Consider the following 25,919-nt stretch of genomic DNA (forward strand, 5'->3'; position numbering starts at 1 on the left):
CAATCTTATGACTTTTAAAACTCAGGCTTCTAATAATGAAGAATGCCAGATCGCAAAAGATGATTTTGAGAAGATCTCCCATTCGTCGTGAGTTTTCAGAGCACGTCATGATTTGGAGGAAGGAAAGAGAGATGTAGATGGTGGTTGTTAGGATTTTTCAGAGAAAGGGTCTTAAAGACACAGCCACTTCCGATAAAGGGTTAACATTCAGGCATTGAAGCGGGGCCAAAAGTCCTTCTGGAGTCAAAAGCACATCTTATGAGTTAAAACTGTGCATGGGAAATATAAGCTTCAGATCCTCCTCAGACTTCTTGATTGGATGACCAAAAAGCTTAGCCTCATTAAAAGTGAAATGCATGAGCACTAGTTTCTGAGAGGCAGTAGCTTTCCATGAAGTCACTAAATATGCCTTGGTTCATCAGCATAAGAAAGCGAAGTTGTGGATGTCACTCACATTTTGTCAAAAGAATTATATATGAAAGGAAATGGTCTTGGTGTTCCATTATAGAAAGAGGGGCATTGCATGTAGCATTTACTGCATTTGTTCAAGTAGTGCTTGAAAATCTTTACGAGGGACTGCACTGTATAGGTTGCATAGGCATTTGCACAAACAGCTAACATGGAATAATTGTAGGCTTGCTTAACCCAGACTTCCACTTTCCTATTAATTGGATCCAAGGGGAGGCATTCGCCAAAATAATAGTGAACTTGGAAATCAAGGCAGTCATTAAAGAGTCAAACTTCACCACCAGCGAGAACTCTTCTCAAAACCCCAGGTGGTACTGCTTCAACAATATACTTAAAAAGAAGGGCATCTACTTACCTCTATTCCCAGGAAAGTACATTATGCACAGCTTTGTGCAAAAGATGCCTCTGTTTCGATAATGTAAAACAATGTCCTTTTCATCTTGCACTGGAAAAATAAAATTTTCGATATTGCAATACTTCAATTAACCCTGCACCTTGCAGAAAGTGACTCCTGAATTCTTATTTAAACTCTTCTGAAGTTGAACCTCTTGGTTCTTTGGGAGCATCAGGGCTGAGAGTGGAGATAACTATCAAAGGAGACAGGTAGGAACCCAAAACAAATTATAAAAAATAATTTTCTCAGCATTTATGGTGTGGAAAATGATAAGTCGGGAAGAAACAACTCGAGGTACGTGGTTTCTTCACTCTTGTAAATATGTTTATTCGTAAGCGACCGAGCACGGCTGTCATCCACGGCTGTCCTCCACTCCAACTGCCGTCTCTCCCAGCTTCTAGAACCCCTTTTCCCAGTTGCCAGGAGACAGCCAGGTTCTTTTACCTAACATCTAAGTACAATACAACACATCCCCAATCCTACAAAATAAAACAAATACATACCTCTACTAACAACCTGAAACTAACTACAACTATGTACACTATTAATTTCATATAAAGTCCTTCAATAACCTTGATGGTTGTTTCATCCTTGCACTGACCCTTTTTGTCAGACTCTCACTCTCACACTTTTTCCCCCAATCACTCTTCTTAATTTCGTTCCTTTTCAGCCACTCATTTATTTCTATCTCCGAACACCTCACTGTCCTCCTCACATTCCACCAGTTACCATCTGATAACTTTACGCCGTTTCCCTTCACCTTCAACACACACCTCGGCTCCGATAGTTTAGATTCTCCCTTTCTCGCCAAATTCCCTGCCATCACTCTCACCCAGACACCCTTTTCGTATTCCTCCTGCTCTCTCTTAACTTTATCATTGTGTCTTGACTCATATTGCTGTTGGTATGACTTCACCCTTTCCCTGATCTGTTCAGTATTAACCACCTTTTTCTTACTTCTACCCATCCACGCAGGCACAGCCATGGTGCATGGTACCCTTCCCTTCAGCAACACAAACTGAGTCTCACCCATCACACTATGTGGTGTAGTTCTATAATTCCACAGCATATCCCTGATTTGAGACTTCCATGACAAATTGTTATATAGGGCTAACTGAATGCTTTCTCCCAGCACTCGGTTAAACCGTTCCACCATACCATTTCCTCTGGGATGATACATAGGTGTCCTACAATGTTTGATTCCCCATCTCTTGAGAAAGCTCATGAATTCGCTCGAAGTAAATTGTGGTCCGTTATCACTAACCATTTCTCCAGGACAGCGTTCCCTTCTAAATATTTCTTCACAAAATGCAATGACATTACCTGATTTCGCCTCCCTCACAAATGCTACTTCTGGCCATTTCGAATAATAATCCATCATAACTATGGCATATCTATCTGAACACCCTAAACACTCAAACGGACCACATATATTCTATGGCTAGTTTGTACCATGCTTTTTCCGGTAACTCTTGTGATTTAATCGTTGTTTCTAACAACACATGCGACTTGTCGCTTGACATACATGCTATGCAATCTCTTACGTACCTTTCAATCTGCTTATCCATCCCTGGCCACCAAAAATCTGCCTGCGCCTTCTTTTTCATAGCAGACATGCCTCCATGCCCTTCATGCATCAACCTTAACACTCTTTCTTTCAGGCCATCCGGCACCACCAATTTGTTCCCTCTTCTCAACACACCATCCATAACCGACAATTCCTCCCATACATGCTGAAATTCACCCATATCAACATCCAAACATTTTTTTTCAACCAAAGGTAACTCCTTCATTATCTTGTTCATTAACACAGCTTCCCGTACAGCATTCTCCCATTCCTCTTGACTTATGGCACCCCATGCTTCTGATATGTCTGCCACCACCCACTCATCCTCTTCACACATCTCATTGTCAATCACTGGTAATCTAGACATACAATCTACACTTATGTTTTTTATCCCCGGTACATATTTCATTCTGAACGTGTACTCTTGCAGCCTATACATCCACTTTGCAATTCTTGGTGTAGCTCTACTAGCCCCCTTGGTGGTAAAAATGTCTATCAATGGTTTGTGATCTGTTCGTAGCTCAAATTCCGTGCCCCAAACATATATAAAGAAATGCTGCACACTCCACCAGCATGCCAAGGCCTCTTTCTCAATGGTTGAGTATGTCGCTTCTGCTCCCTTCAGCGTGCGTGATGCAAACGTCACTACTCTCTCTCTTCCTTCGTGTCTTTGCAACAATGCTGCTCCTAACCCGTAATTACTGGCATCTGCCACAATTATAGTCTCGTCATCCGGGTCATATGGTTTCAACGTGATGGCTTTCACAATAGCTTCCTTAACCACCTCGAATGCTTCTTGACACCCACTGGACCATTTAAAATGACGGCCTTTTTTCATCAACTCCCTTAGCACATGTACTTTTCCAGCAAAGTGATCCACAAATTTTGTGTAATATTCAGCCAAGCCTAGGAATGATCGTAGCTGATCTTTGTTTTGCGGTGCAGTGGCCTTTGCAATGGCGTCAATTAATTTCATTTTTGGCTTCACACCATGTTGATTCAGTGTGTGCCCCAAATATTCCACTTCTTCCACTCCAAACCTGCACTTGTTCCTACTGATGGTAAGGCCAGCATTCTCCAATTTATTTAACACTATTGCCAGTACCTCATCATATGCTTGTTCGCTATCACCCCAAACTAGCACATCGTCCTGGAACACTAATGTGTTACTAACATTATTCAAAATTCTTTGCATCACCCTCTGGAACACGGCAGAGGCGGATGCCAAGCCAAACGGCATTCTAACAAATTGAAACGCCCCCTCAGATGTAATGAAAGACGTCAAATGTCGGGATTCTTCTGACAAACACACCTGGTGGTAAGCATTCGATAAATCCAGTGTCGTAAAATACTTCCCACCTCGAACATTGGCTAACATTTCATGTATTCGTGGTAATGGGTAGCGGTCTATTAATATGTTGTTATTCAGGTCCCTCAAGTCTACACACATGCGGATTCTGCCATCAGGTTTACTTGCTATTACTATTGGAATAAACCATTCAGACACTTCTATTGGTTCGATTACACCATCCTTACACAGCCTGTGAAGTTCATCTTTTAGTTTATCAGTGCTATCGGTACCATCCGTGCCTTGTGCACCTTTGGCACAGCGTCTTTTCTCAAAACTATCTGGTGTTGAAAACCTTTGAGGCAACCAAATTTTTCCTTAAACAGCTCAGGAAATGTAGCTACCACTTTCCTTCTCTGCTTTCCTTTGTTAACAACACTTGTTCAGGATGATTGGGATCCAATACTATGTTCAACGCACATTGTTCCTTTCACCCTAGTAATGATCGTACTTGTCGCACTACATACACCTTTCCTTGTGTTTTTCTATCTTTAAACCTTAGCTTTGCCTCAAAATAACCTAATACTGGCAGTTTGCCGACACTATACTCTTCCGGTAACACATCCGTGGGTTTAAGTTTGTTGTCTTTCAAATCACCCCATACCTGCTCGTCAATTAAAGTGAATGGTGAACATGAGTCCGCCCACATGTGTGTCCGTTTCCCATTTATTTCGACAACACACTTAGGTGGGTTATATTCCTTAGTTAAACTTCCAAGTTGAGTGCACACTGTTGTAGCTCCTTCCTCCACAGCTAAAACTTTCAACTCATCTTCACTAGTGCTACTATCCTCGTGTTCATTTCTCCTTACTGCATTTAGAGACTTCCTGAACTTATTTTCGTTAACCATTCTGCACACCCTTGCAAAGTGTCCAATTTTCCTGCACTTGAAACACCTCGTGTTTATAGCTGGACAATTTTTTGCTTCCGCTAAGTGTTTACCACTTCCACAACTGAAGCACTCCTTTCTCTCCCCTAAGTTATCTTCAAATTTATTTGTATCCTTCTTGGAATATCGTACTTCTCCTACTGTGTTTTGTTCTTTAGTCTCACTTGTGTTGTTGAGTTCCTTGACATATTGAGATGTACTTTCCATATGTCTTGCAACTTCCACCGTTTTGTCCAATGTCGGATTCTTTAAACTCAACAACTTCTCTTGTATTTTGACCTCCTTCACCCTGTTAATGAACTGGTCCCGAATGATTTCATCATTCAGATCTCTAAATTTGCACGAAATAGCTAGCCTCCGTAGACTGTTAACAAACTGATCTATCGTTTCATCAGGTTTCTGAGCGCATGAGAAAAACCTATGCCGCTCTACTACAATGTTAATTTTCTTTCCGTAGTTTTCATCCAACGCTTTCATGGCATTTTCATATACATCTTCTTCTTGATCTGAATCTCCTGCGCATGTGTTCTGTAATGGTAAAGTTTTCAAAACTTTCCTTCCTTCTACCCTCATACAATGCTTTAAAATTGCCAACTTCCTTTTTTCTACCTACATCTCCCCTCCGATGGCCTCTAAGTATGTAGTGAGTGAAAGCGTCCTTCCAATCCTCCCAGTCCATACAGGGCTCACCTGGAAGCTGTAAAAATGCAGGTGGTGGAATTATGGAGTGTGTTGCCATGTTTACTAATATTTTCTGTCCTTGTACTATTTTTTTTTTTTTAATGTTCAAATATTTACATTGCACATTGTACTCTGTCTCTGTATAAATGCAGCTTCCACGTTAAAATCGTTTTTTTTTCCCTTTAATTACACGTTTCTTGCTTCGTGTTGCGTTTCTAAGCAACACTGTTTTTTTCTTTTCTCACTTATCCTTCCTGTTCGTTGCTCGCGGGTTGCCTAGCGTTGTTTAGCAACCCCTGTGCGTTGATCGCACCGCACGCTGGCCGCGTCTCACGTTATAAATCCTTTTTCTTTTTTTTTAGTGCGTGCCAGCGTCGCGCGCACATAAAGTTAAATTTGTTTAACTTGCCGACAATCAGTTTCCCTTCTGGACACAGCTCTGTTCCTTTTCCTTCACCGCAGCAAACCCAAGTGGCCCTTCTGCGCTGCTAATCACCTTTTTACCGGGTCCAGGGTCGCACTCGTCATTCCTCCATGGGCTCTAAGGCTCCCTCGTCGCCAATGATAAGTCGGGAAGAAACGACTCGAGGTATGCGGTTTCTTCCCTCTTGTAAATATGTTTATTCGTAAGCGACCCAGCCCGGCTGTCATCCACGGCTGTCCTCCACTCCAACTGCCGTCTCTCCCAGCTTCAAGAACCCCTTTTCCCAGTTGCCAGGAGACAGCCAGGTTCTTTTACCTAACATCTAAGTACAATACAACAGAAAAGGAAAAATACATCCCTTTGACAGGAAAACAAACCGGAGGTGGGTATGTTGATCCCTCTTTTCATGCTTGTAGGAAGGGGTGGATGCTAGGTTAGGGACCAGAGAAAATGTCTTGATTTTCCTTTTTGCTTGGACCGAGTAACTATACCGGTGATGATAAGGCTAAACATAATATCTTAGGACTGGGAGAAGGAGGCTGGAGGAGGAGGGATAGAAATACTCAATCATACCAATACATTACTGCTAATTGATTAGGTATTTTCAGGTTTGCAGACTGTCCAAAGTATTTCCAAAGTGAACTTCAAGTGACTCTCCCGCCCAAGCTATGTCTTAAGCTTACTGCTTGAGCCTTCCCAGCTTCCATTACAGTCATCTATCCCATCTTGAGGTAGGCTCCTTTATGCACTTATCAAACCAAAATACTTTTGTGGTTGGCAGCCCTTTCTTGCTCAGTGCAAATTTCCTTCTTTTCTCAATGCTGAGTGCATCTCCACTGGGATAAAAATCTATGGGCCTGATTTACATCTCGGCAGATGGAATACTCCATCACAAATGTGACGGATATCCTGTCCGCCGTATTACGATCCCCATAAGACGTAATGAGATCGTAATACGGTGGATGGGATATTCGTCAAATCTGTCATGGAGTATTAACCTCTGCTGAGAGCTAAATCAGGCCCTGTATTCTTAGATAGAGTTGCATCAAACAGCAAGACATTGGGGGTAAAAGCAATGGGCATGATAAAAGACATTTTAAATTCTTTACTTTTTTTTTTTTAAACATTTTTATTAGTTTTCAAAAACAAACATGACAACCCTTTTAGGGGCTCTTCTTTTCATTAGTGGCACATCATGTTAACGTCTTTCAATGCTTCATACATGAGGATAAATATCTACTGTGTTGTTACATTCGACATTTAGAATAGTTGTTTGCCATCCCATGTATAGTTATCAAATGGTGACTCCTGTTTTCAAAGTCTTTTGCGTTATATTGTGGGATCCAGTTCATATTTTGCTATGGCAGAGCACCCCACTGAGGGATCAAACTCTCCCCTCCCTACTCCCCTCCCCTTGTGTGTCTAGATAATTCGATGTGTCACTGTTTTCAGGCCTCCATTGTTGCTTTGTAGGGCGGGAGCCTATGTCTGCTTTTAGCACTCACCAGATATTGAACCAATGCTGGATGGCTCTGCTCGTCCCACTTGCCAGTGTCTGATGATCACCTCAGTGACTGCTCTGTAGAGTAGAAAGTGCCCTGCGGGGATCCAATATTGGTTGCGGGAGTCTTCAAAGGGCAACAGAGAATCTGCTTTTTATAGGGTGTCCATAGTAGTTGCTCCTGCTGCCTCCCATAGTGAGATTCTCCTCCAGTCCCCTCCATGTGGTAATGTCAGTAGACATTTCAGTGGTATTTCAGTTGCATAGATTGTGGTACTCTGCGATCTGCGGATGTGTCGCAGCCAGCATTTGTGTATCACTTTCAACTCACTGGAGCTGGAGGCAGGTGGGGGGGCCCAGTCAGAGAACAACCCAAGCCAGCGAGTGAAGATCTGGGGTAAATGGGGTAATCTCCCTATCAGGCATAGTTCGGCTTGCTATCCATCTGGTCAGCCATTGTAATTGGCCTGCTAAATTGCATGCTTCGAAATCGGGACGGCCATTCCTCCCTCTTCGAGTGGTCGCTATAGTACCAAAGTGCCAATCGCCGCCTGCAAGTCTCACACAGAAAGCCTACGACCATGGAGTTCAGTTCTTTGAAGAAGGTTCTTGGGATCCATAGCCAGAGAGTGGTGAAAAAGTACAACAGGCGGGGTAGAGTTATCATTTTCAAAAGTGCCACTTGTCCCGCCACAGATAGTGGTAGGGTTGCCCAGAAAGTCACATTCCTACAAAGTCCTCGCAGAGTCTGTGCCACGTTTCCCTCGAGCAGGTCCAGGATATTATGGTAGACCTGAACTACCAAGTAAGGCAGGCATCACGGCTCCCACTGTAAGTCCCTAAGGTCTGCGGGGGCGCACTGCCTTCCCTTGCAGGGAATAAACTGGATTTTTGCCAATTCACTCTGAGCCCAGATATATCCCCAAACTGTTCTAACAGGTTACGAGCTCCATGTAAAGTGTCCCCTGCATCCCTCAAGAAAAGAAGGAGGTCATCGGCATACAGAGCAATGTGGTGAGTTTGCCCAGTCACTGTCATGCCCTTGTAGACACTGCCCGTCCTAGAAATACAAGATAGTAGTTCTATCGCTCTCCGATATTGTAGTGCCATGGCCATCGGGTCAGCATAGAGCAGTCTTGTCCATGCGATGAACTGATCCGCTAGCCCAAATTTGTGGAGCACCTCATGAAGGTATTGCCATTCCAGACTATCAAAAGCTTTTTTGGAAATCAATTGAAAAAATCATTGCCCTTTGTTTATCATAAGCATCATTATGAAGAAGGGAAAAAAGACGCCGTATGTTCATCGCTGTTTGGCACCCTGGGATGAACCCAGCCTGGTCCATGTAAACCAGGTGCAGCATATGTCGCAAGAGGCGCGTCGCTAGAATTTTGCTCAATATCTTATAGTCCACGGACAGCATTGATAAGGGACGGTATGAGGCTACGTTGGTGGGCAGTTTCCTCGGTTTCAATAAAGGAATAATCAGGGCTCCTTGAGCTGATGTAGGAAGAATATGACCTTTCTTAGCCTCTTCATATTCAGCCACCAGTCTCAGGCCTAGTTTAGATATGTATGTCAAATAAAAGTATATTGGGAGTACATCTGGACCCTGGGTTTTATTGCACGCCATGCTGGCTATGGCAGCTTTCACTTCTGCTAGAATGATTGCTGCCCCCAGCTCCGCCGCCTTCTGCTCAAAAATTGTTGGGAGTGCAAGATGTTATAAGAAATTGTGGATCCCTGCCTCAGGTGGTTCGACTTTGCTCATGTAGAGATTAGCATAATATTTATGAAATTCGCAATTGATTGCAGTCTTGGAGTATATACTGTGCCCCTTAGGATCTGTTAATTCAACTATAACGGAACCCCTATGTGCTGGATTCGCTACCATGCCAGAAAGGAACTTGCACGATCCCCCTCTGAGTGTGCACATGCTATATAGGCTTTATAGTCATAACAGCGCAGCCTGTCAACTTCCACCGCTGTTGTTTCTTGCGCTGTTAGGAGTGCCGTCTGCAGGTCTGGGGCATTGGGGCATTTCTGCTCGAGTGTGCGCTGTTCCTGTTTGGCTTTCGCTATATCACGGACCAGCATCCGGCGTTTGCCGGCGGCTACCGAAATGCAGTTCCCTCTAATGACTACCTTAAACGCATCCCACTCTATCAATTTTGAAGTTGTTGAGCCTTTATTGGCCTTAAAGTAAGCATCTATTGCCGCACCAATGGTGTGCTTAAAAGCCTCGCCCTCTTGTAAAGCTGGTTGGAGCCGCCACGTGGAGATTGGTGCATGGGTCCGAGACCACCCAAAGTTAATTACCAATGGTTTATGATCTGTGAGCGTTCGGGTTATATATTCAGTCAGGTGTGTCAGCTTGTGTATATCTGGTGAACATAGGAATGTATCCAATCTTACATGCATTTGTGAGTAAAAAGAGTAGTCCCGATGGTCTGGGTGCTGAATGCGGCAGGAGTCAACCAGGCCCCAGTCCTACTGCCAAGTGCAGTACCCGAGGGCTGTCCTGGAAGTCAGCAAAGAGGGCGCAGGTGTGACCTATCTAATGTTGTGTCTGTTATACAATTGAAGACTCCCCCCAGCAATACAGGTCTTGTTAAATGCGCAGCCAGACGTTCAGAGATGGATGCTAGAAATCCCACCTGGTCAGTATTGGGACCGAGGACGCTGCCCAGCACTCTCTCTCCCATCTAACTTTCAAATAATTATAGTATAGCGTCGCAATGGGTCTATGACAGTCGCTGTGTGTGGGTATGGTACCCCATAATTAATTCAATTCAAAGTCCCTCTGGCATATGCCGAATAAGTGGTATAGTATACCTGGCCTCTCCACCGCCTTTGAAGACCACTGCCCTCAACGACATCTAGATGTGTCTCTTGCAGCATCGATATTCGGACTCCCTGCCGGTTGAGGTGTGAAATACCTTATGTCGTTTAGCCATGGATCGTATCCCTCTAACATTCCAAGTGAAGATCTTGATAGTCAGTGTAGTATCCATTAGTGGTATATCGGAGGGCACATTAGCTGATTTTGAGGCCCGTTACCCCCCCAAGAGAGCCCTACTCACATCTATGCACATATAAGACATATCTAGGCAACACAAAGTAATTTGTTCTGTAACCAGACAACATTTTCCCCAACTCCCCTTCCCCAGGGCAAAAAGCGTAGTGCTCTGGCCCAAACAGTCAAAAAACTAAAAGTCAATAATGCTCATGGCTTCTAACGTTAAGGCTACGTTATGTGCGGGGTAGTGGTTCCGTTGTCATGTGGCCGGGTGCTCCAGATACCCCCTGGCTCCCATCTCGACTCTCGTCCTCTTATATGCAATGTGGGAATTTTCTAAGATTGTGTGGTACGAGCATCATTGCTGATAGTATTGGGCTATGGTGTCTCAACCGTCATATCGCCTGGCAGAAGCCAGCCGCAGGTTTGGCAGCTGAAGATCATAATTGAGCACTACTGCAGTATTCTGCTACCCTTCTATATGAGTTAATCTACGGTGCCTGGGGTGACCACTGGCAGAACCACACTCAAACAGGTTGAAGCCGTGGTCTTGTTGTCTGAGTCTGTCTGTTCTTCGCACACCCGTTGGCTCGGGGACATTGTTCTTCGTGATGGCCCGCCCAGCGACGCAACCACCTTCTGTCGTTCCTCTTGCACTTCTTCAGGTGTGGGTGGGTCAATCCTGGATGATGGCTGTGTCCTATGGGACCTAGGGTGGCGTTTCCTCTTTCGGCATTGAGAAGAGGCACCTGGGCCTGGGTCTGGCCTCAGTTCTAGCCAGGCCCACACTTCCAGCGGTTTGTTGAAGCATTCCACCCCTGTCTGGGTGACCACCTGGAGCCTAGACGGAAACTGCATTGAGTATGGGATCTCTATTTCCCTGAGGTTTTTTTCATAGAAGTGAATGCTGTTCTCTGGCGCTGAACTTCTTAGGAGAAGTCAGGGAGTATTGATATTTAGCGTTTTCAATCTTCAGATTATCGCGAAGTCGTGCCTGGCATAGTATGTAGTCTCAATCTCTGAAATGAAGTAGTCGCGCTACCACCGGTCTTGGGGGAGCTCCCGGAGGAGGTGCTTTAGTAGGTACTCTGTGAGCTCTTTCCTGCGTGTAAAAGGGTGAGAGGCCCTCTGGGGCCACTACTGTTTTAAGCCATTCTTTCAGATAGCCCACCATGTCTGGGCCTTCAACTTTCCCAGGAAGTCCTATTACGCTAATGTTGTTGCGTTTTGCTCTGTTCTCAGCATCTTCCGCCCTATTTTCTAGAGTTTTTAAACATGCTTCAATGGCAGTCAAATGACCATCTGCTAGAGCTAGAGCAGGGGTTGCCGCTGATATTTCCCGTTCCATCGCGGTAACTCACTCTGCTAAGCGCTGGTGGTCATCTCAAAGGAAGCTTAAGTCTATTTTGAACTCCAGAGCTGTTTGTGAGGCTGCGATGGCCTGGAGTATGTCCTGTAACGTTGGTGCAGTGGTCATCATTGCTGCAGTGGAGGGTGTTAGTGGTTCTGCCACTTTCTTGGTTGATTTTGGCCTGAGTCACCATCTCTCTTCTTGAGGCTTTCCCCATTTGGTATCTTATGGAAGGTAGGCTCCTGTTCCTAGGTGTTCCCCACGACAAGGCACGGGTTCCTCCTTTGTGCTGTGTGCTTGCGCCCTGCAGGAGGCCTCTGTGCAGTGGTTTACTGGTGCAGTCTGGTTGATCTGGAAAGCCGGCGCTTCTTGGGTCTCCTGGGTTGGATGTATGAGGGCTTCCGCCGTATTAATGTGGCCTAACCGCGTTCTGAGTGACGGTTGAGGGTCTGCTAGATCACTGATTTCCCTCTTTTCTGTCCTCTCTATGGCCAATTCAGGATTCGTGGGGGGCGGCTCATCTCACATGAAGCCGCCGGGTGCACAGTCCCTCATCTCCCTGCCACTTCACCCCTCTCCTCACTGCAGGGTACTTCTTCCCACCGGGCTTCTGATGTCACCGTGCTTTCCCTCAGCTTTGCCGTCCCTTTATGATAGGGTTTCTAGGTCCCAGCACTTGTTCAGGGGTGTCACTGTAGCGCCCTATGTCACTTCAAGGTGGCCCGACCCTCAAGGTGGTCCAGTCTTCTCAGTGTGCCTCCTGGAGCCCCACCATGTGTAGGTCTGCAGCTCTAGCTCTCCGTGTTGTAGCCTGTGCGCTCCAGAGGTGGTCTCCTCTCCCACCACTATGTTATTGTGAGGGACTTCTCCCAGTGGCCTCATCCTCCTCTACTCCAGGCTCTCCGTCAACCCCTGTAAGGTGCTGCTGCATACGGTGCCGGCCCGCGCTGATTGAAGTGTGTGGCGTGCTTTCAGCGTCAGTGCTATGCTTCCCTCTCCGTATCGATGTCGTTCAGGCCGCTAGGCACTGATGCTAGGCCGCGCGCGTCCACGGCCCTCTCGTGGCTCCTGTCTGCCCTTTACTTGCTCACTCTAACCCTGCAGGGCCCTCTTGCCCCAGTGTGGACCCGGCACGCTTCTCTCACCTCTAGGCTGCCAGGTGTGAAGGATACTGTCATCTGAGTTTTTCCTCAGAGGATCCCGCAGTCCGCGCAGGGCCCAGACAGTGCCACGGGCCACAACGCCTGATGGTCCACCAAAGACCCCAGGGCCCCTAGCCTTCAGGCTCCCACCATCACCTCTCCTCACCAACGGTCGGGGCTATGAGCCGGCTCTTCAACTTGCTAGCTGCGAGCCTCCGGCCAGCCCCTGGCACTTACCTCATCTAGAGCAGCCGCTGGTGGGAGGGGCGGCTGCGAATTGGGTGGGCTGTGTTTTGTTGCCACGGATCCCAGGTTCGGGGAGCTGTCAGTGTCGGTATGGTCCATTGTTGAGCTCCTGGGTGCCTCAGGGGGCCAGGGAGAGGACCCCCAAGTGGTGCCCCCTTTCAGGATTGACAGTGGGGGTTACGATGGGGCCTCGGGTCCCAGAGCCCTGGAGCCCTGCTGCCTATTCCATGAAGTGCTTAGCCACATCCCTAAATTCTTTACTTAAGCACTATTTTTATCTTTTGCCAGGCATGTATAGTCCACAGTAAAATGTCAAGTTACCAAGGTCAGTTGCATCATCCTTTGCTCCTGCCAAACAATTTTTAACTCCCTAACGAGGAATCTGTAAGAAGCTGGCTCTGTATATACTACATAAAAATGAGATATAGTGTGCACAGAGGCCAGGGGTTCCTCAGAGGCTTAACAAAGGCTAAAGTACATAATACTAATACTCTCTCTCTTTTGTGGTAGTGTGGTCGAGCAGTTAGGCTTATCAGAGAGTAGTGCAAAGCATGTGCACACACAGACAATAGAAGAAGCACACCCTCAATGATTTAACTCCAGACCAATGGTTTTTATCTAGCAAAAATATATTTTCTTAATTTATTCTTAGAACCACAAGATTCAAGTTGCAGGTAAGTACTTCAACAGATTTGTGTTTCACACATATATCAATAATACTTTGTTTGAAATTGATAAGTTATATAGTTTTGAAATATTGGCAAGTATCTGGTTTAAAAGTTGACAGTGCGATTTTCAGAAACAGTTCCTGGGTGGAAGAAAAGTTGGATCGGTTTACAGGTAAGTAAAACACTAACAGTTCCTGTCTCCAAGGGTTAGGAAGTCCATAGGTTGGGATTCAAGTTAACCCAAAACACCCACTACCAGAGGTCAAAGTGTAGGCAAAATTAACATGGGCTCCTATGGAGACTGCGGCACTTGGTTTCAGATCTGCAGGCAGGTAAATATCCAGGTCTTCAGAGGGCAGACCTTGGGGGTTTAGAGGAGCACTGGGGGGGCCACAAAGAGGCACCAAGCGTACACCCTCAGCGGTGCTGGGGCGGCCGGGTGCAAACAGGATTTCATGGTCTCCAGTGATTCTCTATGAGGTACCCCTGGGGGTCACTAAAAGGCTGCAGGCGAGGTCTAGGAGGTCATCTCGGGCAAACCACAGGCTGGACAGGGAGGAGGCCCACCTGCTGAATGCTGCTGCACTGGTGGTCAGGGTCTCCAAGACCTGGGGGTTGCAGGTGCAGTATGTCTTTAGGTGTCGGATATCTTTCTCCGGAGCTTTTGCAGTCAGGAGGGTCCTCCAGATTCCCTCTGCAGGCATCATCGTGAAGGGGCAGAGAGGTCAACCCAGGGTGGGCACTTGTTCAGAACCACCTGGGGATCCTCTCTGGATGGTTGGGCTACCAGGAAACAGTAGTCAGGTGCAGAGTGGTCAGGACTCACGCATTTGGAGAGAGGCTGGACTCCTTGTCTGTTGTTTCTTCTTGGACAGGGCCACTGTTCACTGGAGTTCTTGGTCGCTTTGGGTGCAGGGCAGTCCTCTGGAGCTTGCCAGAGGTCACTGGTCCCGCTGGATGCGTCGCTGTTCTTGTGCAAGTTCTTTGAAGCAGGAGACAGGCCGGTAGAGCTGGGGCCAATTTATTTGTCATCTTCCTTCTCTGCTAGGGGTTTCAGCTATGCAGTCCTTCTTCTTGTAACGTTGCCAGGTATCTGACTACTTGGGTTCAGGGAAGCCCTTAAATCCTGGAATTAGGGGGCGTTAAAGGTGTCAGAGGGCAGTAGCCAATGGCTACTGTACCTGAGGGTGGCTACATCCTTCTTGTGTCCATTCTCTTTGGGGGGGGAGACACAAACCTAACCCTATAGGTCCCTGTCCTCCAAATCAAGACGGAGGATTCTGCAGGGAGGGAGTCACCTCAGCTACGGACACCTTAGGGGTGGTCCTAGCTGGGGTGGTCACTCCTCCTTTTTCCCCCTAATTTTCCCACCAGACTTGTCGCCAAAAGTGGGGCTTTGTCCAGGGGGTGGGCAACTCCACTAGCTGGATTGCCCTGAGGCACTGTAATATGAGGCTTGAGTCTTTGAGGCTCACCACCAGGTGTTCCAGTCCCTGTAGGGGGAGGTGTGAAGCACCACCACTCAGGACAGACTTTGTTTATGACCACCTTGAGCTTAAAGGCTCTCACCCTATGTTGTCAGAAACTTGTCTGAAAGTGGCAGTCTAGCACAGACCGGTCAGTCCTGCACTAGGAGGTTGGCTAACATACAGGGGGCATCTCTAAGATGCCCTCTGGGTGCATTTTTCAATAAATCCCACACTGTAACGCCGCGCTCTGACGCGGCGTCTCTTTCTGTCCTCACGGGTGGAATGCGCTACCGATATTCGGAGCACCGTTCCCCGCGTTTTTTGACTATGCTTTCTGGAAAGCATATATTTCGCTCCCGGTCGCGCTACACTTACTTGTAGCCTTTTTTCTTCTTTTGTTGTTGGGGGTGGGTTTTTTGTTGGTCCTTTTGCCTGTCTCTATCCATGTTGTGTCCATCTTGTCTTCTTCGTGTTTTTGTCCCAGCATGCTCTGTTTCTCTTTTATACTACTTTCTTTTTCCTATACTGGTCTATGGGCTTTTTCCCAATCCAAGATGGTGTTACTTCCCTTTCCTGTGATGTCACTTCCCTTTTCTCAGGGAAGAAAAGGGAAAAGGGACTGAGTTTATAAGTCAGTCAGTCTTGTTCCTCCTTGCGTGGCAAACACTTCCTTCTGGTTGTGCTGTTCGCTCCTGTTCTTTGTCCCTGCTTTTTGCCTTGGGAGATTTTTGCCTGTTCTTTGTTCCTGCTTTTGTCTTGGGAGATTTTTGCCTGTTCTTTGTTCCTGCTTTTGCCCTGGGATATTTTTGCCTGTTCCTTTTTTCCTGCCTTTTACCCTGGATAGTGCCTATTTTTGTTTCCTGTTGTCAAGTCCTGTATTTTCTTGTTTTCCTTTAGGAGTTCCTGTTAGAGGTTTTTTCCCCAGTGTTATTTTTTTTTCCCTCTGGGACTCCTTCTGGAGGGTACGGTCTGCTTTGGCATAGCCTATCAAGCGGCACCGTGGCTACTAGAAGGGGTCGCCCTTATCTGGGAGTATCCAGGACCTGTAGAAGACTTGGTGTATTCGCCAATCCGAAATCCAGAGGTGAGAAGTCCAGCGCAGTACGTGACACACACTGGCATCAGTGGAGATTTATTGTGCTGAGAAGTTTGATAACAAACTTCCCAGTATTCAGTGGAGCCATTATGGCGCTGTGGAGTTTGTAATGACAAACTCCAAGACCACTGCACTTACAATGTCTAAGAATGGACTTAGACACTATAGGGGAATTTCGTTCATGCAGCTATGCCCTCACCTGTGGTTTAGTGCACCCTGCCTTAGGGCTGTAAGGCAGCCCTAGCAGGTTGGCTAGCATACAGGGGGCATCTCTAAGATGCTCTCTGGGTGCATTTTCAATAAATCCCACACTGGCATCAGTGGGGGTTTATTGTGCTGAGAGGTTTGATATCAAACTTACAAGTATTCAGTGGAGCCATTATGGAGCGGTGGAGTTTGTAATGACAAACTCCAAGATCACTGCACTTACAATGTCTAAGAATGGACTTAGACACTGTAGGGGCATTTTGCTCATGCAGCTATGCTCTCACCTGTGGTTTAGTGCACCCTGCCTTAGGGCTGTAAGGCCTGCTAGAGGGTGACTTACCTATGCCACAGGCAGTGGTTTGTGAACATGGCACCCTGAGAGAGGTGTCATGTTGACTTTGCCTTTTTCTCCTCACCAGCACACACAAGCTGCAAGGGCAGTGTGCATGTGCTTGATGAGGGGTCCCCCCAGGGTGGCATAATACATGTTGCAGCCCTTGGGGACCTTCCCTAGTCACAGGGCCCTTGGTACCAGGGATACCTTTTAAAAGGGACTTAACTGAGTGCCGTGGGTGTGCCAATTGTGGAAACAAAGGTACAGATTTTGGGAAAGAACACTGGTGCTGGGGCCTGATTAGCAGGATCCCAGCACACTTTCAATCAAAGTTGGCATCAACATTAGGCAAAAAGTGGGGGGTAACCATATCAACAAGGGCACTTTCCTACCGACCTTAAGCACATGAGATATCGCCTAAATCAGCTGAGTATTGTCAGAAACTCTCTGGTGACCATAATCGTGACAGCAAGAAATTACAGTACAGATATGCTCACACGTTGTATTCCTGGCGGCAGATAGTACAACTCTGTTCACATATCCTAATCCTGACAGCAGGCTCAACCACTCTGCTGTTCTAGAACTGACAGCAAAACCTCACTCACACACAGTCTTCCTGAGAACAGACTCATATTCTGACAGTACAACTTTGTTCAAATACCCTATTCGTGAGAGCAGCCAATCACACTCCGTCACTGACACTCCTGATAGTAGACTTACACATTGCTGACCCCAATAGTGGCAGGGCAACACTGAAGTGTAACGTCCTACACTTCTTAGAAATGAGTCCCACGAGCTGGATGGTAAAGGTAACCACATTGGTTAACATGAGAGTGAGGATGTCTCTCCCTACACTAAACTATGATGTCTTAAGGTAGTTTATTTGCAAAGGGCAGGCATGTCTTTGACCCTCTCTTAACCACTACAGGTGCTTATTCAGTGTGAGTGATGGCATTCATTTATAAGCACAGAGAAGCTGACGAGCAGGCAGGTGACATTCAAATGTGGATTCCTAACAGCAAATGTACAACTTTAAAATCAACTCTTTAAAAAGGATATTTCTGTAAAATAAAAAAATACATACATTGGCCAGTCTCACAAAATGTGAAACATATCCTACTTACTTTAAAGGCATCTATGTAAACAGGATTGATATGGTTTAGCCCCAGTCGAAGAGGTACAATAAGCAGCAAGGGTTTCCAACAGTACCCACAACTGGACGTGCTGTACGAGGCGCAGTGTGGCAGGGTGCAGTACTGTGCGGCATCCCCTCCGTGAGTACAGAACTTACACATTTTTTCTGTAGAGAAGAGAAGCGAGCCACAGTTAATGTAATGTTGATTCAAGCAGCAGTTTTGAGCTGCACAACCTATGTTCATGCAAGGGAGAACTGGAAACATGGATAACCGTGAACTGCTTCTGAAACACTTTAAAGCAAGTGAATTTATTTTATACCCATACTGGCTCAGATTTATAAAGCATTCTTCTGTGGATAAGTGTTGAACTTCAGGAGTAAGTCAGGCGAAAATCTGGAGAAATTTGCACCTTCTCACAGAGAATTCTTTGTGCACTGAACCCATTGTCTATTTGACGTAAAGACTAAAAAACAAAGAATTCACTTCATCGTCACCCATTGCCTTGCTGTCGCTAATTGATGGCCAAATATGAGGGTCCATCAACCAGCAAATGAAAATCCAGATCCAAAAACAAAAGGAATGTCTACTTGTCATAAGGAGTGTCTTTCTTCACTGCAGATGCACCCTTGTCATAACCCAAACTGAAAATATAACAAACAGCTGCATTTTTCAACAAAGAAGGAAGTTACTGTGACGCCTCTTCATCAAAGAAGAGTTAATACATTTAATGGCAATGAGTATTTCAAGCAATACGAGTATTGTCTCCCGGTAATACTAAAACAGCTGAAGGTCACAGACACCATATTGAGTGGCCCTTATTTTCATCATAAATGTATTTGCAAGAATGAAAACATACAGAACTCAAGGATAATGTACATGAAAAAGTTGCCTACTGTTATATATTAGAAGCCTTTAACTGAAGTCACATATGGGTAACTTTTGCTGAACAGAAATAGGTCAGGCTAAATGCAATGCACATGGTTTTGGTTCCCGCAATGTTGTACTCCCTCTGGCAGGGCATGTGGGCCAGTCCACCACCACCCAAGCATTGCTTTAGGTATTGTTTTGGTTAAGAATAGCCCCACCCCAGTTTAGCATCGTTGATTGGGAACTCCCTGTTCGGTTCCACAACTTGCCCTTCTTTTGGGTGCCATCTGCACCAAAGAGCACAAAATGCAGTTGTTAAACGAAACACAACTCTATGACCTGCCACACCTTGTTCTTTTGGGAGTATGTTTACATGGTGATAAGAACAAAATGCTGATGAAGGTATTCTCAATAAAAAGGCTCTAACTTTGAAAGTCCTTTTAGACAACCATTAAAAAATGCTTTACTAAACAAAGAAAGAATCTGCCTAGGAAGATGATCAATTACAAAAACATTTTTTGACAATAAGAAAAATTATTTCTTACTGATATCTTCAATGACCACTGTGTTGTCCATAGAAACATACACCGCCAGAGAATTCCACTCATCAAAAACAGCAAGTTTTCTGAAAGATGTGTAAAATGGAATGTTAATTCACAAACATGGAGGTCTTTGAGAAAATAACAGAGCAACCTCTTTTACACGGTATACACTCAATTAATTAATAATGGGCCTTTATAGATGCAGGTATTGGGAATGGCTGTGGGTCATGGCAAATACTTTCTCACACAACTTTTTTTTAACATCCTATATATTTGCTCCTGGGCAGATCACATTCTTGGATTAGTCACATGAAATAGCAAGTGATTGTTCAAGTAGTTTCCTAATCTGTGTAACATCATGGCTTTTGCTGGCATACACATCTCATATCAGCTATGATTATAAAAGGTTCACTAAATAAAAGATCAGATGCTTTTAAAAGGTGGTAGTTACTTACTTTAGAACTTGTGCCACAGTATTCGGTCCAAACCACTCTCCTATTGACTTCCCTTCACCAATCCCCATTTGGGCTAGAAACATAAAACATATGCTGGTGGGAAATGCATTTCAATTTAGCCAGTCAATACAAGAGTAAGTTCATAGGGCTGTACAATCAGATACCTGGGTAACCAAGCACGCCCTACTGTGTTTACAGTTTAGTGCACAGAATCAGCATACTAAACCATATAATTTAAGGATGGAATCAGCTTATATTAGGATGTAGTATTTAGGTATGGATCCTATACTGTAAATATTAGGTTTCCTCGCATTAGCAAGTACTGGGAATACTGTGAGTGGTTAAGTGCTTTTCAGAATAAATTGTGCATTTTGGAGTGTGATCAACACCATGGAGCATTTTCCTCCTGTATGTTTTTCCTTTATGTAAGTCTCCACCAGTTTATATTGTCAGTTCAGTAGATTTGTAGTCAGAATCGAATCAAGAATGTAGAGGGGCATTTTTAATAATTCCCATTTAAATTAAGAAATGTAGTTGATCTATGAGGTGACCGGTGACACCAGAGGCGTAAATGTGTCTTCAAACCTAACAGAACGGAAAGCTCCATCTTAGGACAGGATGTCATATGTCAACATCACACACACAGTAACACTGCCCGAAAGAATCTTCTCGAGATCCAAGTGTAGGTATATTGTCTAGCTCAAACTTTGCACATCTATACAATGGTACAAAGCAAGACATTGTGTGTTTCAAGGGGTGTCACTAAAGAGGATAGAGATTGGCTAATGGTGATCTAAACGTTCCCCACTATTTACTGCAGGCAGTATTGCTTTTGCAGTAATGTTCTGCAAGAGGTAGTGTGCCGTGAGAAGGCTAGATTAATGGAATGTCAGAGTACTGGGGTCCTTGAAGGAGTGCATAAGAGTATGTTGGGAGAGCCCCAACACTTCATGGGTCCAACATCAATCCTTGGGACTTTTTCACAACCTGGTAGCAGTGATACTATGGGGTTAGCAGCTGCCTAACAAAAGTATCACATTGTGGTCCAACAATTGGTCCATTGCGTAGGTGTTGAACTACATAGATGACCAAAAGTGTTACTAATCCCACGCTCATGCTTGAGTATCTACTTCAAGGTATATTTTGAACAAGGACAAATGAATGTCAAAGATTTGAAGACTCACCAACATATTCAATAAAATATATACTCAGTTGAAAATGATATCCTACCCCTTTGCCACATAGTGTGCTTTTAGATAGATTTCTAGCGCAATCTGTTACAGCTAATACTCATACTTTCTCATCTTAAAGACCCTTTTCTTACACTGAGATTTATCTCATTTTAAGAAGGACACATTCTGAAAGTTTGTGATAGACAGAAATTAAAGCATGAGGCCTCTGGTTCACACCAAAGAGAAATTAGTGCACTAGGTCTGAAATTCAGGAGAGTGCAATCCTTCAGAAAACCACTTGGTAGGAATGAGTTGAGCATTGAAAGGACTCATATAGGGTCCGAAGGGTAACCTAATACTGTATGTGGAAAGTAGCTTCCTTCATCTAATAGATATTTTTATGCAGGTAAGGCTACCTCTTTAGTAACTCAACATTTTCTTGTGAAAGCCAGAAGAAACCCTGGTGAGATTCAAAGTATGAAGCAAGATGGCAGTGAACAAAATAGAAGTAATTTCCTTGCCAAACCTAGAGACTTTGTATTAATTTATTTTATACCTTTCATAGCGTTGGCTGGTGCTCGGAACCTACTTCTCAGTGCTAGTGACAAGAGTGCTACCTCAAATATGTCTTAATACCCTTGCGCTGTAAATCTCTGCATACACTTGTGGGATTGCTTTCTTTGTGGTCCTAAGGTTGAGTGAACTGGCACCGATCAAGACGATTGAAGAAGAGAGCATATTAATTCAGAGGGATGGTGGCTTCAGTGCAGCAAGCTCAAAACCAGGCTAGGACACAAGTATATTTTATATTGTGGTGGGCTCTATAATCCATTCTAATAGTTGCACTTCGAGTCAAATAAGCATGGTTAACACTGAATCCAAAATATCTTTTAACAGAATTCCCTAAGCCCGTGGTTGACTCACTAGTTAGAAGCAGAGGATGAACCTGAGTGAAGAATGGATGGTGTAAGAAGGATGAAGGGCATGGGCTAGACTAGCTGGTGTGAACTGAGCATACCACAACACTTAAAAGCTGTCTTTATCTGGCAAACTACTTTGACTGCCATTGACACAGTGTATGATCTCAGGGATTGAACCACAGCCTTAGGGGACAGATCCCTTCTTACATATTGCCCACTCAGAAGACAGGCAGTGATGGATGTAGGAAAGTACCCTCTTTTTGGCATGGTTACCCCACTTTCTGCCTGCTGTCAGTATGTTTTGACTGTGTTCACTGGGATCCTGCTAACCAGGTCCCCAGTGACTGTGCTCGCCCCCTCTACATTTGGTTGTTCCTGACATAGTACACCCAACAATTGGCATACTGGTGTCACCATGTAAGTCCCTACTATATGGTACCAGGTACCCAGGGCCTTGGGGCACCAGGGGTTCCCCATGGGCTGCAGCATGTATTATGCCTCCCATGTGAGCCCATACAAAATGTGTCTGCAGTCCTGCCACTGCAGCCAGCGTGCACTCTTTCACTACAGGTCACTCCACCAGGTCACTGTAAGTCACTTCTATGCAGGCCCTCCTAGCACAGAGGGCAGGGTGCAAGTACCTGTGTGTGAGGGCACCCCTGCATGAGCCAAGGTGCCCTTACGAACTCCAGCTCCATTTTCCTGGACTTGCGGGGAAGCCATTTTACCCACGTAATGGACACCTGTGTCCAGCTACATAATGGTAACTCTGAACCTCTGCATGTTTGGTATCAAACATGTCGGAATCATACCCCAATGCTTTTGCCAGTATTGTTGTATGATTCCATGCACTCTGGGGCTCCTTAGAGGACCCCCAGCATTGCTCCTACCAGTTTTCCAGGCAGCCCACGCTGCTGCCACCCCACAGACAGGTTTCTACCCTCCTGCTGCTTAGCCTGCTCAAGCAGAGGAAGGCAGAACAAAGGATTTTCTTTGGGAGAGGGAGGCAACACCCTCTCCCGTTGGAAATACCTGGTACAGAGCTTAGGATGGGTAGCCTCCCCAAGCCACTGGTGTAATTTGAAGGGCACATTTGGTGCCCTCCTTGCATAAACCGGTTTGCACCAGTCCAGAGACCCCTGGTCCCTGCTGTGGCGTGAAACTGGACAATAGAAAGGGGAGTGACCACTCTCCTGTCCATCACCACCCCAGGGGTGGTGCCAAGAGCACCTCCAGGTGGCCACTTGATTCTGCCATCTTGAATCCAAGGTGGGCAGAGGCCCCTGGGAGCATCTGAGTGGCCAGGTCAGGCAGGTGATGTCACAGCCCCCTCCTAATAGGTGGTCACCCTGCTATGTGGCCAATCCCTCTTCCTGGGCTATTTTGGGTCTCCCTCCAGGGTGGGTCTTCAGATTAGACACGCAAGATTCCTGCAGGACTCCTCTGCATCACGTACGTCGTCTTCTGGCCAAAGGGACTGCAACTGGACCCTCCAGGAACCAACAATCTGCAACTCCAGCGATGACTCCGCTTTGCAACATTATTTCTCTGGCTCCTTCCAGCAACTGCAACATTTCCCTAGCTGTGCATCCTCTGAGGGCCATGAGTCTTCAGCCTGCACAAGAAGCAAGAAGGAATCTCCCTTGGAGTAAAGGAGTAATTCCCCTGCATCCGCAGGCACCTACTGCAACTAAAGTCCAGCTGTGTGGATCTTCTCTCCTGCCACACAGGTGGTGGACTGGAGTGGTCCCGTTGGCCCTCTCTACCAGATGTCCAACTTGGGACACGGTAGGCCCATGCTTCTTCTTGCAGGACAGGACCCCTCTGCACCGCGACCCTTGCAGCTAGCAAGGCTTGTCGACTCTTCTTCCAAGGGATCTTTAGGCTCCGTGTAGCCCCGGCCCCCAGCACTCTTCCCTGCAAAGCACAGTCTCCTGCCTTCTGCTCCAGCGTCGTGACACTCCTAACCAGGTGTGCTGAGTGGGCCTCACTGCGACTCTTGTGCCTGCTGCCTGTGAGTTGCCTGTGGAGGTTCCATCCTCGTCTTCTGACTCTCTTCACTGCTGAGGGTCACCAGGGACTTCCCTCGTTGGGTTGAGTCCTCCTGGGCCTTCCTGGTCTCCGGCAGCTCTGCAACTTTTCATCTGCGACTTTTGCCTTTGCCAAGGCTTGTTCTTTTTTTTTTCCACACCTCTGACTGACTGCAACTCTTCTTATGACGTGGGACATCGTTTACATCACTCCTGGAACTCTTCTCCTGCTCCTGTGCTGCATAGCTGACTCCTTGTCTTCACCATCGACTGGGTCCTGCATCTCTAGAAGGGTGAGTAGTGGCTCCTGCCCCACCGGACACCCCAACTCAAACTGGACTTGGTCCTCTTTATTTGCAGGCCCTCTTCCAGTCTTGCTTGGGTCTCGCCCAGTCCTTTTGTAAAGTCTACCTGTAGGTTTGGTGAAAAAAACATGCACTTACCTCTTCTCTCCTGGTCGCTGAGGGGGGCCCAGGTACTTACCTTTTGGGGTTCCTAGTCCCTTCAGCTTCCCTCCACAGATTGCACTTCTTTGGGTAGGCGACTGACTTTCGCATTCCACTTACTTAGTATATGGTTTGGTCTCCCCCCAGGTTCTCCATTATATTCTGCTATTTCACTGTTTTCTATTGTTTTCTATGCAAATTCCTGACTTCTAATGTGTATATAATAGTGTGTTTACTCACCTGCTAGTGGGGTATTGCCTATATATTATTTTAGTATTTGTGTTACCATAATTAAGTAACTTTATTTTTGTAACACTGTGTGGTACGTTCATGTAAGTGCTGTGTGACTGTAGTAGTATTCCATAATCTTTGCATGTCTCCTAGATAAGTCCTGACTGCTCATCCACAGCTACCTCTAGAGAGCCCTGGCTTCCTAGACACGGTCTACACCTCATTAGTAGGGGATACCTGGGCTGGATTAAGGTGATTACACCATAGGTGCTCACCACATACACTGGGCCAGCTACCTACAATGGACTTTAGAAGAGAGGCATATATCAGCCGTATGGAAAACAAAAACATGACGGATGGAATGCTCAAATTAATCCCAGGCATTGATAATTACTCTGAACTTTTTTAAAGTGAATATATATAGTGAATATATTTTTATAGTATGAATCTGCTAGAAATGGGGTTCCTGGTTGGTTAGGTAGGCGCCTAAGCCAGGCAGGAACTGCCACTCTAGTCAGGGCAAGGGAGCTACACGCCTAAGATAACCCCTGCTCACCCCCTTGGTAGCTTGGCACAAGCAGTCAGGCGTATCCCAGAAGCAATGTGTTAAGCGTTTGCATAACACACACAACCCAGTTACACAAATAAATACACCACAAAGGAGACTTCACAATATGTTATATAAAAATAAGCTGTATTGCACAATAATCATTAGACCAAAAACAACATGAATCTGTAATACTGTACCAAACTGGCACTTGTCAGATCATCAGCATCATGAATGCAAATATAAGAAGCGTTCCCACATTGCACGTCATGGGCAAGACATAGCTGCCCCATGCCTGCAATACAAGTCCTGACATATGTACCTCACCCCAACATGGCAAGCACAACATATAACATCAGGCCATAAAACAAAATGCAGCAAAAATGAGGACAGAAATAGGGTGATGAACTGCAACCTCTAAGACCATCCCCAACAACCACCTTCTACACAAAAATTATAGTGCGTCTCAGAGAGAGTACGGTAATTAACAAGTCATCTCCTAAAGTCACAGACCCTCCTGCGCTCTGTTGATGATCAGGGCGGGAACTGGACAAAGGGGGATGGCAGGTATGGGACCTCCCTAGAGGTTTTCCTATACATCCTGCAAGCTGGATTACCAAGGTCCCCGAAGGATTGCAGCACACGGTTCTCACGAATGCAGGGAGACCTCACTTGCTCCCTCGCATCCAGAATAGGAAAAAGGCTGTAGTGGCCGTTACGGGCTCTCCCCCCCCAGGGGGAATACAGGATTCTAAATGAGCCTCCTGCC

The 25,919-nt window shown here is 45.8% G+C and overlaps 1 protein-coding gene across 1 annotated transcript in view; it reads right to left on the reverse strand.

Annotated features, from left to right (window-relative positions):
• Positions 1-25,919, reverse strand: part of ATG4A (autophagy related 4A cysteine peptidase) — a 173,170-nt gene that overhangs the window by 76,231 nt on the left and 71,020 nt on the right. Inside the window, exons 6-8 of the mRNA XM_069211583.1 lie at positions 19,805-19,877; positions 19,353-19,432; positions 17,929-18,104 (exon numbers count right to left, since the gene is read on the reverse strand). Of these exons, the coding sequence (XP_069067684.1) occupies positions 17,929-18,104; positions 19,353-19,432; positions 19,805-19,877 (329 nt within the window). The remainder of the gene's footprint in view (positions 1-17,928; positions 18,105-19,352; positions 19,433-19,804; positions 19,878-25,919) is intronic.

Source organism: Pleurodeles waltl, chromosome 2_1, assembly GCF_031143425.1.
Source record: "Pleurodeles waltl isolate 20211129_DDA chromosome 2_1, aPleWal1.hap1.20221129, whole genome shotgun sequence".
Classification (NCBI taxonomy): domain Eukaryota; kingdom Metazoa; phylum Chordata; class Amphibia; order Caudata; family Salamandridae; genus Pleurodeles; species Pleurodeles waltl.